Source organism: Saccopteryx leptura, chromosome 1 (assembly GCF_036850995.1).
Source record: "Saccopteryx leptura isolate mSacLep1 chromosome 1, mSacLep1_pri_phased_curated, whole genome shotgun sequence".
NCBI lineage: Eukaryota > Metazoa > Chordata > Mammalia > Chiroptera > Emballonuridae > Saccopteryx > Saccopteryx leptura.
In genome coordinates, this window is record NC_089503.1 from 56,864,681 (window position 1) to 56,882,508 (window position 17,828).

General features: G+C 40.1%; 1 protein-coding gene across 5 annotated transcripts in view; it reads left to right on the forward strand.

Annotated features, from left to right (window-relative positions):
• The window catches only part of NUP98 (nucleoporin 98 and 96 precursor), a 136,268-nt gene that overhangs the window by 99,772 nt on the left and 18,668 nt on the right, over positions 1-17,828 (forward strand). For all 5 annotated transcript variants that reach the window (XM_066367287.1, XM_066367314.1, XM_066367324.1 and 2 more), the window contains 6 exons: positions 5,812-5,994; positions 7,426-7,582; positions 9,298-9,727; positions 11,097-11,326; positions 13,139-13,405; positions 17,498-17,655. In XM_066367287.1, the coding sequence (XP_066223384.1) occupies positions 5,812-5,994; positions 7,426-7,582; positions 9,298-9,727; positions 11,097-11,326; positions 13,139-13,405; positions 17,498-17,655 (1,425 nt within the window). The remainder of the gene's footprint in view (positions 1-5,811; positions 5,995-7,425; positions 7,583-9,297; positions 9,728-11,096; positions 11,327-13,138; positions 13,406-17,497; positions 17,656-17,828) is intronic.

The window sequence follows — 17,828 nt, forward strand, 5'->3', positions numbered from 1 at the left end:
AGAACATTAGTTCTAGAATATTGATCTGAGATCCAGTTTTTAACTGATTTCATCAGTACCATCAAATACATTTAAAATATTTTTAATGAAAAAGGTGGTTGGGATTTAGAAGAAAATTCCATTTCATCCATGTATACTTTTGGAAAATAAAATGACCGCTATCTAAATTTATCCAGTAAATCACTATATTTTTAATACATATTTTATATTTTTATATACTACATATATAAAATAATTCTACAGTGACAGACCTGTTTGCTTCTACTATAATGCTACTGTGTTCTGTACCTCCTGCAGTAATATCCCTTATTATATATGTAGAAATAAGCAGACTTAATTTGATGGGCCCTTGAAACCCTGTCATGGAATTTCTCTTGAGAACACATAATATTGACAGGGTTGATTATCTAACAAAATGAATATAGAATAGTCTTTGCAGTTGTGAAACAAGTTGTTCTGGATGCAGGCAATGGTAGTAGTTGTACTAGATTAAACTAGTTGGAAGAGAAAGGACAGTTTAGATTATTTACATACCTGTTTGATCATGGACTAGTTATTTACCCTTTTTTGAAATAGGATGTCTTGATTTTTACTGTATGTACTTGAATTACTTTACCTACTGGATTAAGAGATCCAGTCTTTAAGGTATTGGCAGCTTTATTTTTATGAGAAAGATTATTTTGAGTTGGAAAGTGAAGGTTTCTCAAAATCATTAGAAGTTTTAATTATGAAATCTCACCCTCCTGTATACCTAAATAGACATTTTATCGGTGTAATTAACATTTGTAACATACTGTGCTGATATTTAGACATAAATAAGTTAACCGACTTTAAAAAGATTACAGTGTGTGAAAGAGAGTTAAAATGTTAATTCTGTTGGCCCTGGCTGGGTGGTTCAGTGGGTAGAGTGTTGTCCCAGCATGCCAGGGTTGCAGGTTTGATCCCTAGTCTGGGCACATAGGTGAAGCAATTAATGAGTGCATAACTAAAAAACAACTAAGTGGAACAACAAGTTGATGCTTCTGTCTCTGTTACCCTCTCTCTCATAAATAAAAGGAAAAAATTTAAAAATGAAATGATACTCTGGCTGCCTTTCCTAGCACATGCCTTTCTTTTCCACAGACCTCTCAAGGGTTTTCTTTTTTCTCAATTCTTCGAGCCATCATTCAGGACTGGTTTTGAAGAAGAAGTACCCAATATTTCAAGATTTCTTTGATAAGCACACAGTTATATTTTGTGGGAGTTTATTGCAATTATTTAGATACATGTTGACAAAATTCACGCATAAGGGCTTCTAGGAACTTATCAAGTCCTCATGGTTTCATAGTAATTCACTTCCTTTGTGTCCAATTATTTAGATATCTCATACCTTTGAAGTGTAGGCATAAGAATGGAGCAAATTTATCCTTGATCCTTAGCATTCTTCTTTTTTTTTTTTACTGAGAGGAAGGAAGATAGACTCCCACATGTGCCCCAACCAAGATCTAACCAGCAGCCCCCATCTGGAGCTGATGCTTGAATCAACTGAGCTATTTTTAGTGTCTGACACTGAAGTGCTCGGTCCTACTGAGCTATCCTCAGCACCCTGGGCCAATGTGCAAAAGAGTCAAGCCACTGGCTACAGAAGGGAAGAGAGAGAGAAGAGGGGCAGTATGGGAGGAGAAGCAGATGGTCACTTCTCTTGTGTGCCCTGACCAGAATGAAACTCGATACATTCATACACCAGGGCTGATGCTCTATTCACTGAGCTAACTGGCCAGGCTCTTTAACATTCTTCTTAAAGATATGCTGGTGTCTTAGGTCTCTAATCTAATTATTTGATGATAGCTTTTTTATTTGTCTAAAAATATTCTAGGTGACCATCTCTTTTTTTTTTTTTTACAGGGACAGAGAGAGAGAGAGGGATAGACAGGGACAGACAGACAGGAACGGACAGAGATGAGAAGCATCAATCATCAGTTTTTTGTTACTACACCTTAGTTCATTGATTGCTTTCTCATATGTGCCTTGACCATGGGGCTAAAGCAGACCAAGTAACCCCTTGCTCAAGCCAGCGACCTTGGGTCCAAGCTGGTGAGCTTTTGCTCAAACAAGATGAGCACACGCTCAAGCTGGCGAACTCGAGGTCTCAAACCTGGGTCCTCTGTATCCCAGTCCGACACTCTATCCACTGCGCCACCGCCTGGTCAGGCTAGGTGACCATCTCTTGATGTTAGTATTATTTCTTTGTTGAATAATAGAATAAGTTAGAATTATCTTCTGCCTTTTTTTTTTCCTTCCCACCTATTTATGCTCCTCCTTGTCCTTTCATAGATAATTGCCTTCTTTACTGTGTACCAAGCACTGCATGAGGCAATATTTCAAAATGTTCACTGAATTTGAATTTACCCTGTGCTTGTTGTTAGATAAAGGATACAGTAGTAGATCATAATCTGAGTTTTTAAACCTCAGCAATCTGGTGAGACAAATACGAGTGTCTATGTGTGCATAAAATAATATGTTGTGATACATTGTATAAAACAAGTATAGACAGGACGTTACAGGTGCACAGCAGAGGGAGGGTATCCTGAGAGGTTGACAGAGAATTGGAACTTTTCCTAAAAGTGCATTGGTTAAAAATTAACATTAGGGACCCACTGGAGTGAGAGTATTCCCATAATCCTTATAGTTATAATGAGAACATCATCACCAGGGGTTTATTTTTTTCTTCCAGAATTTTAGAATATGAAAGTATTCAGACCTGCCTGTAGCCATCCTAATAGATTAAAAAAAAAAATATCTTTGCCTCTTGACCACTTTCTAGTTTCCAGTTTTGTTAAAGCAGTCCTTAGGGATTAGTAATATCTTAAGCAGCAAATCACCATAACACCTATTTTTCTACAGTTATAAATGGGAGCAGTCATTTTTTTGTTAGCTTTTGACACTTTTAAATTTAAAGGATTTTCTTTAAACTTCTTCCCAGATTATCCCTGGCCAGATAGCTTGATGGGTTAGAGCAGTGGTCCCCAGCCTTTTTTGGGCCACGGACCAGTTTAATGTCAGAAAATATTTTTACGGACCAGCCTTTAGGGTGGGACAGATAGATGTATCACGTGACTGAGACAAGTGTCTAGGAGTGAGTCTTAGACGGATGTAACAGAGGGAATCTGGTAAATTTTTTTTAATTTTTTATTCATTTTAGAGAGGAGAGAGAGAGAGGGAGGAGAGGTAGAGAGAGAGAAGGGGGGAGGAGCTGGAAGCATCAACTCCCATATGTGCCTTGACCAGGCAAGCCCAGGGTTTCGAACCGGCGACCTCAACATTTCCAAGTCGACACTTTATCTACTGCACCACCACAGGTCAGGCTGGTCATTTTTAAAAAATAAAACATCATTCAGGCTTAAATATAAATAAAACGGAAATAATGTAAGTTATTTATTTCTCTGTGGACCGGTACCAAATGGCCCACGGACCAGTACCAGTCCACGGCCTGGGGTTTGGGGACCACTGGGTTAGAGCAGTGTACCAAAGTTCAGGGGTTGCCGGTTCAATCCCTGTCAGGACACATTGGGAGCAGATCAGTGTTCCTGTCTCTCTCTCTCTTTCTCTCTCACTTCATGTCTCTAGAATCCATAATTTTTTTTTTGTTTGTTTGTTTTTTGCTGAAGCTGGAAACGGGGAGAGACAGTCAGACAGACTCCCGCATGCGCCCAACCAGGGGCGATGCTCTGCCCACCAGGGGGCGATGCTCTGCCCCTCTGGGGCGTCGCTCTGCCCCTCTGGGGCGTCGCTCTGCCGCGACCAGAGCCACTCTAGCGCCTGGGGCAGAGGCCAAGGAGCCATCCCCAGCGCCCGGACCATCTTTGCTCCAATGGAGCCTTGGCTGCGGGAGGGGAAGAGAGAGACAGAGAGGAAGGAGGGGGGTGTGGAGAAGCAGATGGGTGCTTCTCCTATGTGCCCTGGCCAGGAATTGAACCCGGGTCCCCCACACACCAGGCCGACGCTCTACTGCTGAGCCAACCGGCCAGGGCCTAGAATCCATAAATTTAAAAAAAAATTTTTTAGCAAGAGAGGTACAGAGAGAGAGAGTGAGGGACAGACAAGCAGAGAGAGAGATGAGAAACATCATTTCTTCGTTGTGACACCTTAGTTGTTCATTGATTGCTTTCTCATATGTGTCTTGAGCAGGGGGAAAGGAGGCTCCAGCAAAGCAGGTGACCCCTTGCTCAAGCCACATGAAGCTGGCAACCTCATGGATTTGAACCTGTGTCCTTTGCATCCCAGTCTGATGCTCTATCCATTGTGCCACAGCCTGGTGGGCAAAAAAAAAATTTTTTTTTTAATTTCCCAGATTAAAATTGTTCCTGATACAAGAGAAAATAAAAACAAACAAAACATAAAATTGTTCCTGATAATATTATTTTGTTTTCCTTTTTGGAAAGTTAGACTTGTCCTTGTATCTTACATGGCACTTCACAGGTAGAGCCTAGCTGATCTTAGGATTCAGTCACCCAAAAGATGAATTCCAGGCCCCACATTGTGTTAACTAGAAATTCATTTTTAAATTTTCTCTTGTCTGACCTGTGGTGGCACAATGGATACAGCATTGACCTTGAATGCTGAGGTCGCTGATTTGAAACCCTGGCTTGCCTGGTCAAGGCTTAGACAGGAAGCAACAACTACAAGTTGATGCCTCCAGCTTCTTTTTTTTTTTTTTTTTTTTCTTGTCAGAGAGAGGGACAGACAGGGACAGACAGACAGGAACGGAGAGAGATGAGAAGCATCAATCATCAGTTTTTCGTTGCGACACCTTAGTTGTTCATTGATTGCTTTCTCATATGTGCCTTGACCATGGGCCTTCAGCAGCCCGAATAACCCCTTGCTCGAGCCAGCGACCTTGGGTCCAAGCTGGTGAGCTTTGCTTAAACCAGATGAGCCCATGCTCAAGCTGGCGACCTCTGGGTCTCGAACTTGGGTCCTCAGCATCCCAGTCTGACGCTCTATCCACTGCGCCACTGCCTGGTCAGGCTTCTTTTTCCCTTTCTTTCTCTCTCTCTCTCTCTCTCTCTCCCCTCTACTCTCTCCAAAAATCAATAAATGCCTAAAAAATTTTTTTTAGTGTTAACAGTGCAAAGTTAGGCCCTGGCCAGTTAGCTCAGTTGGTTAAATTGTCAACCTGAAACACCAAGGTTGCAGGTTCAATCCCCAGTCAGTGCACATATGGGAAGCGACCAATGAATGCACAACTAAGTGGAACAACAAATGAATGCTTCCCTCTTACCTCTCCCTTCCTTTCCCTTCTCTCCCCCTCTATCCCCTTTCCTTCACCCGTCCCCCTCTCTTCCTCTCTTCGTTTCTCTTCCTTCCCTATTTTCTTGCCTTCCCCTCTCTGTCTCTAAAAAAATAAAATGCAGTTACTGGAAACTGATATTTGTACTTTTGTCTTTCCCACTGTTTTCTGGCTATAAAGCACTGTGAGGACAGGGTGACCCTCTGTAAATTGGAAAATGGTAGATGCTAGCTAAATCAGGTAAGGCACAGTATTTGTATGAAGACCACCATGTGTGCATTATGGCTGTTGCCTTAAGTTCCACACACCAGACTATAATACAAACAAGGTAATTCTATGAACTCTTATTTGAATCTGAAGTACTTAAAGTGGGGATTTTTGAATAATTGTTAAATCTTTAGCAAATATGCTACCTCACATTGTATAGAATGGGCAGAATTTAATATTGCTATATCATATTCTGAATAAACTACCTATGTCTCGATGTTCTCTCTATTTGGTGTCATTTAATGCTGCTTCCCTGATCTTTCTGCTGTCTACAGAGCCAGAGCCCAGAGGTGGAACAGTTAGGGAGGGTTGTGGAACTGGACAGTGACATGATAGATATCACCCAGGAGCGAGTTTTGGATTCCATGTTAGAAGAGAGCATGCCTGAGGATCAGGAACCTGTGTCCGCCTCAACACACATTGCATCTTCTCTGGGAATTAATCCACATGTCTTACAGGTGAAGTCCTAACCCACCCACCCTTGCTATAACAGGAAGCCAAAATAATACTTATTTTTCTTGCATAATCTTAAGTATCTTTTTTTTTTTTTTTCATTTTTCCGAAGCTGGAAACGGGGAGGCAGTCAGACAGACTCCCGCATGCGCCTGACCGGGATCCACCCAGCATCATGCCCACCAGAGGGCGATGCTCTGCCCCTCTGGGGCATCGCTCTGTTGCATTCAGAGCCATTCTAGCACCTGAGGCAGAGGCCACAGAGCCATACTCAGTGCCCGGGCCATCTTTGCTCCAATGGAGCCTTGGCTGCGGGAGGGGAAGAGAGAGGAAGGAGAGGGGGAGGGGTGGAGAAGCAGATGGGTGCTTCTCCTGTGTGCCCTGGCCGGGAATCGAACCCAGGACTCCTGCACGCCAGGCCGACACTCTACCGCTGAGCCATCCGGCCAGGGCCTTAAGTATCTTTATTAAAGAGCATTGAGTGCCTTATTTTCTCATTATGGGGATGGAAGACTGTTAACATTAAGAAAACCCGGATTTTTTTTTTTTTTTTTTGTAATTTTTTTGTATTTTTCTGAAGTGAGAAGTAGGGAGGCAGAGAGAAGGACTCCGGCATGCACCCCACTGAGATCCACCTGGAATGCCCACCAGGGGGCGATGCTCTGCCCATCTGGGCTGTTGTTCTGCTGCAAATGGGACCATTCTAGTGCCTGTGGTGGAGGCCATGGAGCCATCCTCAGTGCCTGGGCCAATTTTGCTCCAGTGGAGCCTTGGCTGCGGGAGAAGAGGGAGACAGAGAGAAAGGAGAGGGGGAAGGGTGGAGAAGCAGATGGGCGCTTCTCCTGTGTGCCCTGGTCAGGAATCAAACCCGGGACTTCCACATGCCGGGCCAATGCTCTGCCGCTGAGCCAACCAGCCAGAGTCAAGAAGGCCTGGATTTTGATCCCAGTTTTATAACTATTACTTTGTGAGTTTAGGCAACAAGTCATTTAATATCTATGAACACTGGATTTTTCTCTATAAAATATTACTTTGTTTACTTCATAGGGTTGTTTTAAGGCTCTTGAAAGTGTTCCATAAAAGTTAAAAATTAAAAGTAGATAGGTTTCTTGAAGCTCTCAGCTTCCCCCTTTTCCATGCCTTTTGGTATGTTGTGCGTTTAGCCTTTGGCTTATGTTTGACTTTGAAACTATTCATTTAGCAAACATGTGAGTGATTGCTATGTGCCAGGCTTTGGTAAAACTAGATATAAAGAAGAACTATTGTAAAATTTCTACCTTTCATGTACATACAAGTTTGAGTGAGCTATGCAAATATTATACCAGCTCTGGGCACAGCCTTGAGGCAGTTATTTATTAGTTGTTATAAACTGCATTTTTCTATTATGGCTTTTGGATTTGGGAAAGCACATTCACTCTATAGATATTGCCTTTTAGATCATGAAAGCGTCATTGCTTGCCGATGAGGAAGATACAGATATAGTCCTGGATCAACGCTTCAACCGCCTTTCTTCTAAAGCAGATGCTTCTCAAGAAATCTGTTCTCCCAGACTCCCCATTTCAGCATCCCACTCATCAAAATCCCGTTCATTAGGTACTATAAAAGATGCTGTTTTAAAGAAGGCTGTAAAGTCCTACTTTCCACATTATCTTCTAAATTGAGTTGCCTGCTCTAGCAAATGTCCCCCTAAAGGCAATGATGACAAGGATGCCAAGAGGAAATGTAATCATATATATCTGTTAGCTGGGGCTAGTTTTTAAAAACCAGGACTTACCTTATTGGTGCCACTGTAAAATGGAGAAAAAGGCTTTTTTGTTTGTTTGTTTGTTTAGGGTCATGTTTTCATTTGCTTATGAATGTGGATTACATAATCTCACATTTTCTAATTGTTATTGACAAGAAATAGTAAGTTCTGCATTGTACTGCTATTTTGCGATCTTGACACTGTCCTTATTGCCTTCTAGGAGCAAATGTTGCTTCTCCTAGTATACAAAACTTGTCAGATTTCCACTTTAACCTACACCTCAAATTCCCATGGATGTCATAACATGTTTGATTTTAAAGCTTCCCTTTTCTAGTGGGCTTGTATCTATGTGTGTGGGATTGAGATAGAGTATTACTGTAAACAGAACATAAGCATATGTAATATAGCAATATTTTGAAAACCAGTGGAACTACAAGGAAGAGATTTATGTTGTCTTAAAAATTAAATGTTACTTCTTAAATTTGAGAGCCCTAATGTATTAACTTTCCTTTTTTCTTTATTTTTTTGTGACAGAGAGGGACAGGTAGGAACAGACAGGAAGGGAGAGAGATGAGAAACATCAATTCTTTTTTGCAGCTCCTTAGTTGTTCATTGATTGCTTTCTCATATGTGGCTTGATCAGAGGTTACAGCAGAGTCAGTGACCCCTTGCTCAAGCTGGTGAGCCTATGCTCAAGCCAGATGAACCCACGCTTAAGCTGGTGACCTCTAGGTTTCTAACCTAGGTCCTCTGCATCCCAGTCTGACGCTTTATCCACTGGCCACTGCCTGGTCAGGCTAACTTTGCTTTTAATACTTTAGTAAAGCATCAGTTAAACATTAATAGCTCTTTTTCATAATGGGCACTACTGAAAAATCTCATATTTTAATAATTAAAGCCTTGCTTTAAACAGAAATAATATAAAATCGAAAAACAGACATTAGTAATCAAAACCGTCTTTCTGAAAGGCACATGAGCAACCATAAGATGCAAGTGGGTCTCTTGTTTCCTTCAGTCTAGCATTGAGCATTACAGTGGTAGGAATTTTAAGTTTTGATCTCATTAAGCTTTTTATATTGACTTGAGAAATGGTTACATTTAGCATTCTGATAGGGTTATGAGCACTGGTGTCATCTTTCAATCCTGCCATTTTAGGAGCTTTGTGGATTTGGATTTGAGACCAGGTTTTGTTTTGGGTTTTTTTACCTATAAAATGAAGATACGTTTTTCACTTAATGAGCTTATTGAAGGATGAAATGAAACAGTTTATTCAAATTGCTCGTGCAGGGTTTGCTGTAGATAAGCACTAAATAATTTTTTTAAATAGTAGTAGTAGTGTTTATTATTAATGTTGTTATTACTGATTTCATCATCATGAGAATTTCTTTCTTGATTTTCTGGTTGAAAGTAATTTCTAAAGTATCTGACTTAACCTGATTCTGGTCCTCTATGTCTGATTGACTTAGTTTGGTTAAGCTATAATTTCAACCTCACTGATTATTGTTCAAGAAGCAATAGTATGTATTTTCTAATAGCCTTTTCTCCCCCTCTCCCCTTATTTTAGTTGGTGGGCTACTACAATCAAAATTTTCAAGTGGAGCTTTCTTTTCACTAAGTGCCTCTGTGCAAGAATGTCGCACTCCCAAATCATCATCTTTGATGAATATTCCATCTACATCTACTTGGTCTGTCCCTCCACCCCTGACCTCTGTGTTTACAGTTTCCAGCCCTGTCCCTGAGGTTCAGTTGAAAACAGTGGGTACTCGCCGACAACCGGGCCTAGTCCCTCTGGAAAAGTCTGTTACCTATGGCAGGGGGAAACTCTTGATGGACATGGCCCTATTTATGGGACGCTCATTTCGGGTTGGTTGGGGCCCCAACTGGACTCTTGCTAATAGTGGAGAACAGCTGTGTGGCTCTTATGAACTGGAAAATCATCAGATTGCTGATTCTGTGGAATATGGATTCCTGCCTAATCCAGTAGCTATTAAATCGTGAGTCACATTTCTTGATGCTTTTTGAGAAAGGCAACATGGTAGGTGAGAAAAAAAGTTTTCTCATCAGGAAATCTTTCTAATGTATTCTTATTACAATTTCAGATAGCAGAACATATTTCTATAATTAAGAACTAAAATGATTAGTAAAATAATTCCATTTGTATCATCAAAGTATAAAAAGCACAGAAGCAAAACTCATGCTGCAGCATTCCTTGGGCTTTCATCCTTTTTATTACATTAGTCATTTTTTCTGTTATCTCACTTAGATATTTGTGATTTCTCTCTATATAAGGTATAGTCTCAACTAAACACACTTCCTGTATCTAGAACTCATAAAATGAGTGTTTGAACTGTGGACAATCATAACAGTTTCCTATTTACTTTTCATAATTATAACGAATTGTTCTATCTTTACTGCAGATTAAGTGACTGATCGCCTATTACTGGTTTTTTGTTTGTTTGTTTGTTTGTTTTTAGTGAGAGGAGAGGAGGCAGAGACAGATTCCTGCATGTGCCCCAGCTAGAATCCACCTGGCAAGCCCACTAGGGGGCTATGCTCTACCCATCTCAGTCCCTTGCTCCATTGCAACTGGAGCCATTTTTTTAATGCCTGAGGCAGGGCCATGGAGTCATCCTCAGTGCCCAGGGCCAACTCCCTCAATCAAGCCTTGGCTGCAGGAAGGGAGAAGAAAGAGAGAGAAGCGGGGGCAAGTGGTGAAGCAGATGGGCACTTCTCCTGTGTGCCCTGGCCTAGAATTGAACATGGGACATCCATACGCCGGGCTGACACTCTACCACTTAGCCAACCAGCCAGGGTGCCTATTACTAGTTTTTAAAGTTGACTTTGAAGAAATAAACAGTATTTTCTCTTTAACCTCACAATTAGGAATATTGATCCTAAACTTGGATTATGTGTGGTGTCATGATATTTTGGTGGTGGTTAATACCTTAAAAATTCAATCATGGCCAGATTGACTATGTGCTTATCTTAATCTTGAGTCAGTTCTTCAGTGACTCTTGATACCTTACAGGGTATAATTTGAGAAATGGGCATCACAGTTTTTGGCCCCTGGGTTTCATAGTATTCAGATGCATGCTGAAGTCAGTTCCAAGTCTAACTGATTTCCCATGTTTGTTAGAACTTTAGCTAAGTAGACTTTGGGTTCTGAATGCATGGGTCAGATAATTGGGTTACTCAGTATATAGCAAATAAGTTTATTATAGTTTGTATTAGGAAACAAAATTTCTTTTAAAACATTCTCTTTTGCATTGTATTTGTAACCATAAAAAAGAAGCAGTTTGAGTTGTGGGAAAATTCTAGCTTCTATCTTATCTTTATTTTCTATCTTGTCATTTGCCTTTGTAGCTTAACTGAGTTTCCATTCAAAGTTCATTTGGAAAAACTCAGTTTGAAAGAAAAGAAGCTGGATGAAGACCTACAGTTATACCAGATACCCCTGGAGCTCAAATTAAAACATAGCACTGTCCATGTGGATGAGCTGTGTCCTCTCATTGTTCCCAATCCAGGAGTTGCTGTCATTCATGACTATGCAGATTGGGTTAAGGAAGCATTGGGAGATTTACTGGAAGCACAAAGTGAGTATGGACTATGCTTATAACCTTTGCTATCCCAGGAACACGGGTAGGAGCATGTGTTATAGGAGGATAAATTTCAATATGCCAATATACTAAGTAGGTAATGCCTGAGCACTTGCTTGTAGTTGAGTTTGGGTAAGCAAAAAATCCCAAGCAAGGAGAAATTAATGCCAGTGTTTGTATTTACTCTTATGACCTTTAATATACAAATTCTTATTCAAAGGAACTATATAGCCAGTCAGATCTCCTGGATTTATGAAATCGAAATCACATTGCTTTACCCACACAGAGAATATAGAAATTCCTTTCTTCCTGCTTTTCTAAATTATATCCATTCTTCCATGTCCAGTTTAATTCCCGCTTGGTCTTCCCAACAACTTTTGTTTTTATAATTCCCTGTCTGACCTCTCTCATAGTTGTCTCTCCATAACTATTGTGACCATGTTTTTCTGAACTAATACTTTGATGAAGGTCTTTTTTTAAATTTGGGAACTTACTATTTTAAATAATAAAAATTATAATTCCATGTTTCACAATGTTTTACAATATCACCTTTATTGAAAAATGGAGACTATTAGAATATTCCATACTACATATTTTGGGAATTATGTTCAGTTATTTGTGTTTGCTTTTGTTGTCTCATCTTCTTTTCAAAAATGTGAGTCAACTTCTCAGTGCATACTTTTTAGTGGCTTAAAGTGGCAAGCAGTGATTCCTTTTTGTTTTCCTTCTTGAGTGGCAATATACATAGTGCCCCAGGATAAAGAGCTGGACTCATTACTTGGGTTTAAATCCTGGCTCTGCTATATATTGCCTGTAACATTGAGCAAGTCACTTAACATTACCTCACTTCCTCATCTATAAAATGAAGATAGTAACTATTGTATAGTCACATTGTATACAGGGTGGGCCAAAAGTAGGTTCAGAGTTACTATGGAAAATAATACAATAATAAGTAATAGTACAAGAATAAACTGTTCATGTGCTCACTATAAACCTTTATCTTAGAGTTGGCTTACTCTTCAGTACTTTGAGCAGTGTCATTTAGACTCACTAAATGTTAGGCTGTGCCTGCAGCAAAGGAGAATAATCCCTCACAGGTTTATAGAGCACTTTATGTTTTTTAAAGCATTTTGTAAACAGAATTTAATGAAATCAAATAACTTCTCTCTATTATTTGAGATTACATTATTCATACTTAGGCTAGAGGAAAGTTTAAAGAGGAATTGAGGCCCTGGCAGGTTTGTTCAGTGGATAGAGCGTCAGACCAATGAATGGACATTCTGGGTTTAATTCCTGGTTAAGACACACAAGAAAAGTGACCATCTGTTTCTCTTCTCCTCCCTTTTCCCCTCTTTTCTCTTTCTTTCTCTTCTCCTGCAGCCAGTGGCTTGACTGATTTGAGTTTCAACCCTGGGCTCTGAGTATGGCTTGATTGATCTGAGAATCAACCATAGGCACCAAAATTAGCTCAGCTGATTACCACCAGACAGGGGATCCCGATTGGGGCGCATGCAGGAGTCTGTCTCACTATTTCTCCTCTTCTCACTTAAAAAAGAAAAAGCATCTACATAGTTATATCTGTTATATAAGCTCCACAGGAATATAGAGTGAACAAGCAGTTACACCACACACCTCTGGAGCTTATAAGACATGGCTGAGTGAGGTGGTTACAGATTCAGTAAATAACTTGAGTGACTGTTTAGGGTAGTTACTAATTTATGTGTTTTTACACCACAATTACAGCAATGCCCTCTCTGTAGTTACTGTAAGACTTTGTGTCATAGCATTATTTTCCTGTCCTTTCCTTAGTTGTGAAGCCGTGGAGCCTTACATGGACATTATGTGAAGCACTATGGGGCAACCTGAAGGAACTTGACAGCCAGCTAGATGAACCCAGTGAATACATTCAGATTCTGGAGCGAAGAAGAGCTTTTTCTCGCTGGCTATCCCATACTGCTGCACCTCAGATTGAGGAAGAAGTCTCCTTAACCCGAAAAGACAACCCTGTGGAGGCTGTCTTCAGCTACCTCACGGGCAAGAGGATCAGTGAGGCGTGCTGTCTGGCCCAGCAATCCGGTAAGACATATGGTCCTTCTCTGCACCTCTGCCTACTCCCTCACTGTCCCTACACCTTAATTGTGGATTTGCTTTTGTCTTCTGTCCTGAGTATTAAGTGTAGACTTTCCGAAAAGATTGCTGGTACCTCCAGAATAGGGACTTTATCTACTAGTTACGTTTTTAGAACCTTAAATGTTAAAGTTACTTAATTAAAATTATTTTAATTTTATATGGTACATATGCATTTATAATAAAACTAGAAAATGCAGGTAAATATGACTTCATATAAAGCTATAAAGATTGTGTGTGAAACATTAGAGATAAAGTTATGCTCACCAGCACACATTCATGTAATGGAAGAGGATCTTAAGGAGTGCCAGAAGTCAGGTCCTTAGATTTATTCATTCACAAACTCTGTATTTCCCTCCTTTTTTTTTCCTTTACCCTAAAATTAAAATTTTGGCAAGGCCCTACCTTTAACTTACTAAAACCTTCTGCTTCAGTAGCCTGACCAGGCAGTGGCACAGTGAATAGAGCAGGTGTGGCCAACAGTTTTTGCCCCCGGGCCAGATTAGAAAGAAAACTTTTTCACAGACAGGACTGTTAAATACAAAAACAATTTGTTTAAGTAAACAAAATTTTATGTAATTTGTTTATGAATAAATGTGAGTGAAAAAATTTTAATACAATATTATTTTAATAAAAATACTTTAATAAAAATACTATTATATACCATATGAATACCCAAACTATCGCAATCAATTGAAATTATTTAATTAATAGAATGAGCTTGAAGGGGTTATATCGCAAATAAAACAATTATTTCATTTTACAAACAGCCTGGACATGTTTTCAGTTATCAACTGCGGCTATTGTCTATGCTACAGTGCCACTTGATTCAGCACACTTGATCACAAAAATAATGAATTGTTTGACCTTGGGTGCGCACTTGCAAACTCCACTTAAAAGAATGTGAGTTTCACATCGCCGCTAAACATCAAACAGTTCATATCGAGTACAGACGAGTGACAAAAGTTGTAAATCTCTATAATGGAATTTTAAAAAAAAAATAAGTACTGCAAATCCATTCAACCGATTATTGGAAGTTAACCCTAGATTAGTCACTTGCAGAATTCTTTTCTGCGTATCACTATCTTCTTAAATATCTCGATTTCCAATAATCAAAGACACTTCCGCTTCTGAATAGCTGAGATTTTAAAGTAGCGGAGAATATTAAAAATTTAATCGCGGGCTGCATAAACTCATTACACAGGCTAGATGCGCCCGTGGGCTGGATGTTGGCCATGCCTGGGATAGAATGTGAGCCTGGAACACAAAAGATCCAGGTTCGAAACCCCGAAGTCACCAGCTTGAGCACAGGCTCATCTGGCTTGTGTGTGGGGTCACTGGCTTGAGTGTGGGATCCTAGACATGACCAAGGGGTCACTGGCTTGGCTGGATTCCCCAGGTCAAGGCACATAAGAGAAGAAAACAATCAGTGAACAACTAAGGTGCTGCAACAAAGAATTGGTACTTCTAATTTCTTTCCCTTCCTATCTGTCCTTCCCTCCGTTTCTCTCTCTCAAAAAAGAAATTAATAAAACACCTAGACAGAAAATCGAGAGTATAGGATACTTGAACACTGCAACCAGTGTTACCTGATAACTACCCAAAAAGAAGAAATACTTAATTAAGCTTTTATCTTAAGAAACTAGCAGAAGAACCCTGACTGGTTAGCTCAAGCTGGCATTTGGATGGCCTGGGTTCTATTCCCAGTCAGGGCACACAAGAGAAACAACCACCTGCTTCTCCACTCATTACCCTCCCTCTTCTCCCCACTCCCTTGCAGCCATGGCTCGATTGGTTTGAGCACATTGGCCCTCGGTGCTGAAGATGGCTCCATCTGCCTCAGGCCCTAAAATAGCTTGGTTGCAAGCATCGACTCCAGACGGTGGTTGCCAGGTGGACCCCCGGTCAGGGCACATGTGAGATTTTGTCTATCTCCCTTCTCTCACTTATAAATAAAGAAAAAGGAAACTAGCAAAAGAGCAATGTAAACCCAAAGGTAGAAGAAGAGGAAATATTAAAAATTAGAACAATAATGGATAAAGATGAAAAACATAAAAACAATAGAGAAGTTAAGAAAACTAATACAGAGAAGGCAATATGAAGACAGAGTAGAGAAAGAGATACAGACACATGTCAAAAAATGCTAATAGATACAAAAACCTGGAGGCAAGGAACAGAGTCTTCTCTAGGGTGTCTGTAAGATATATGGTCCTTGTATGCCTTGCTTTTGAACTTCTCACTTCCAAAACTGGAAGAATATATATCTGGTTTTCCTATTTTTCATTATTTAGAGAGTGGGAGAGTAAGGGAGAGTTAGAGGGAGGAGAGAGATGAGAAGCATCGGTTTGTAATTGTTTCACTTTAGTCGTTTGACTGCTTCTTATACGTTCTTTGACTTTGTGGATGGGTGGGGGCTCAAGCTGATTCAGTGAACCCTTGCTCAAGCCAGCAACCTTTGGCTTTAGTCCAGGAACCTTGGGATCATGTTGATCATACCCCACTCAAGCTGGTGGCGAACCCGTTCTGAACCCGATGATCCAGCGACCTCAGGGTTTCAAACTGGGACCCTCAGCATCCTAGACTGACACTTATCCACTGTGCCACCACTGGTCAGGCTATACAGGGGTTCCTTAGGTTACAACACAATTCTGTTCCTACAACAGTGACGTTACCTGAATTTTGATGTAAGTCTTAACACACTCTAGCCTGAGTCACTTACCTATCCTAAGTTGTAAAATCATAATCCTAGAACATAACACAACTAAACCACAGAAAAGGGAAAAGGACATAAATATACTAGACTGTGTATTCTCCCGCCATGAGCAACCAAACAATTTCACCCATGTAGTTCGTCAGTATGACACTAACAGTGTATGCTGAAACACTCAGGTCTAAATTTTTAAGTTTTTATGGGGGTGAGTGTCAAACTTGAAACATCATATGTCAAGACTGTTGTAACCCAAGTACCATCTCCCTCTCTCTCCTACTGTCTTTCTTCCACTCGCACAGTCATGGCTCCATTGGTTCCAGCGAATTGCTGGGCCTCTGCCTGTCACTAAAAATAGCTCCGTTGCTGAACATCATCCCTATATGAGCAGAGCATCCCCAGAATAGGGGGCTTGCTGGGTGGATGCATACAGGAGTCTGTCTCTCAGTCTCCCCTCCTCTCACTCGGAAAAAAAGAGGGAAGAAATATGATACTCCAGTTTTTTCTCTGAGCTTGACCATCTTTAGGGTCCCAGAATATTTACATATGTTGGCTAGTAAACTCTCTTTGGGGTTCTGTAGATATATAGAAATAACCTTTTATTTTTTTTCTTTTATTATTATTCATATAGAATACTATCAGTTCAATGTCAGGTGGGCTCAGCACTTTAACTACATGAATCACAGTCCAGTCATGCTTTCATTACCTACCTGTATCAGAGAGACAACTTGGCCTAGCAGCACATTTCCGGATGTGTTCCTGATGCATGATTTCTTTCCTCCAAGCATGTCTAGTTTGTGAAGGAAACTATTTGAGATGATTTGAGAGCCTTAGTTTCTGTTAGAACAGTACTTGACAGTCATGTAATCAATGACCCATATACAAAAAGAAAAAGGCTGTTGACTATCATGGTGTAAGTTTTTTTCTTAGGTTTGAATTTGCCATTTCTCAGTATCATTATACAGTACATTCTAATTGGGCATATTTTCACTATGTCATCTTAGTTTTAATACTGCCAACCTTTGAATCAAATGATATTTTCCTCTAGTTTATAGATGAAGTGCCTTATCTAGAGTCACAAAAGCAGTGCAATAGTATACTGATCTGTCACTGAACTCTGTACTCTACACTCCTTAAGTAATTTAGACTAAACTACTTTGATGATTTTCTACTCAAGCAGAAAGTGGTAAGTTCTTGATCAATATTTTGGCGCTACTGTAGAAAGCAGTCACAGGTATTAACTTTTCTGTCCTGAGGGCTAGAAGAAAGAAATAAGATTAATTCCCCCAAGTATTTCCCCAAGTCTGTAAATCTTCTGGGTTTCTTTTTTATAGGAGATCATCGTCTTGCCCTTCTTTTATCCCAGTTGGTGGGTAGCCAGTCCATCCGGGAGCTGCTGACCATGCAGCTGGTGGATTGGCATCAGCTCCAGGCTGACTGCTTCATCCAGGATGAGAGATTGCGCATCTTTGCCCTGTTGGCTGGAAAACCGGTATTTTCCTATTTTCTCATAAACTTACATAAATTTTCTCATAGATTCAAGATTGCTTAAGGTAAATAGCCATATTTGTTAATTGTACATTATTATGAATAAGCAATTTATTTTTAATGGAAAATTCTAAAGTTACAACATATACATTGTTTAAAAAAATAGTAGTTATATAG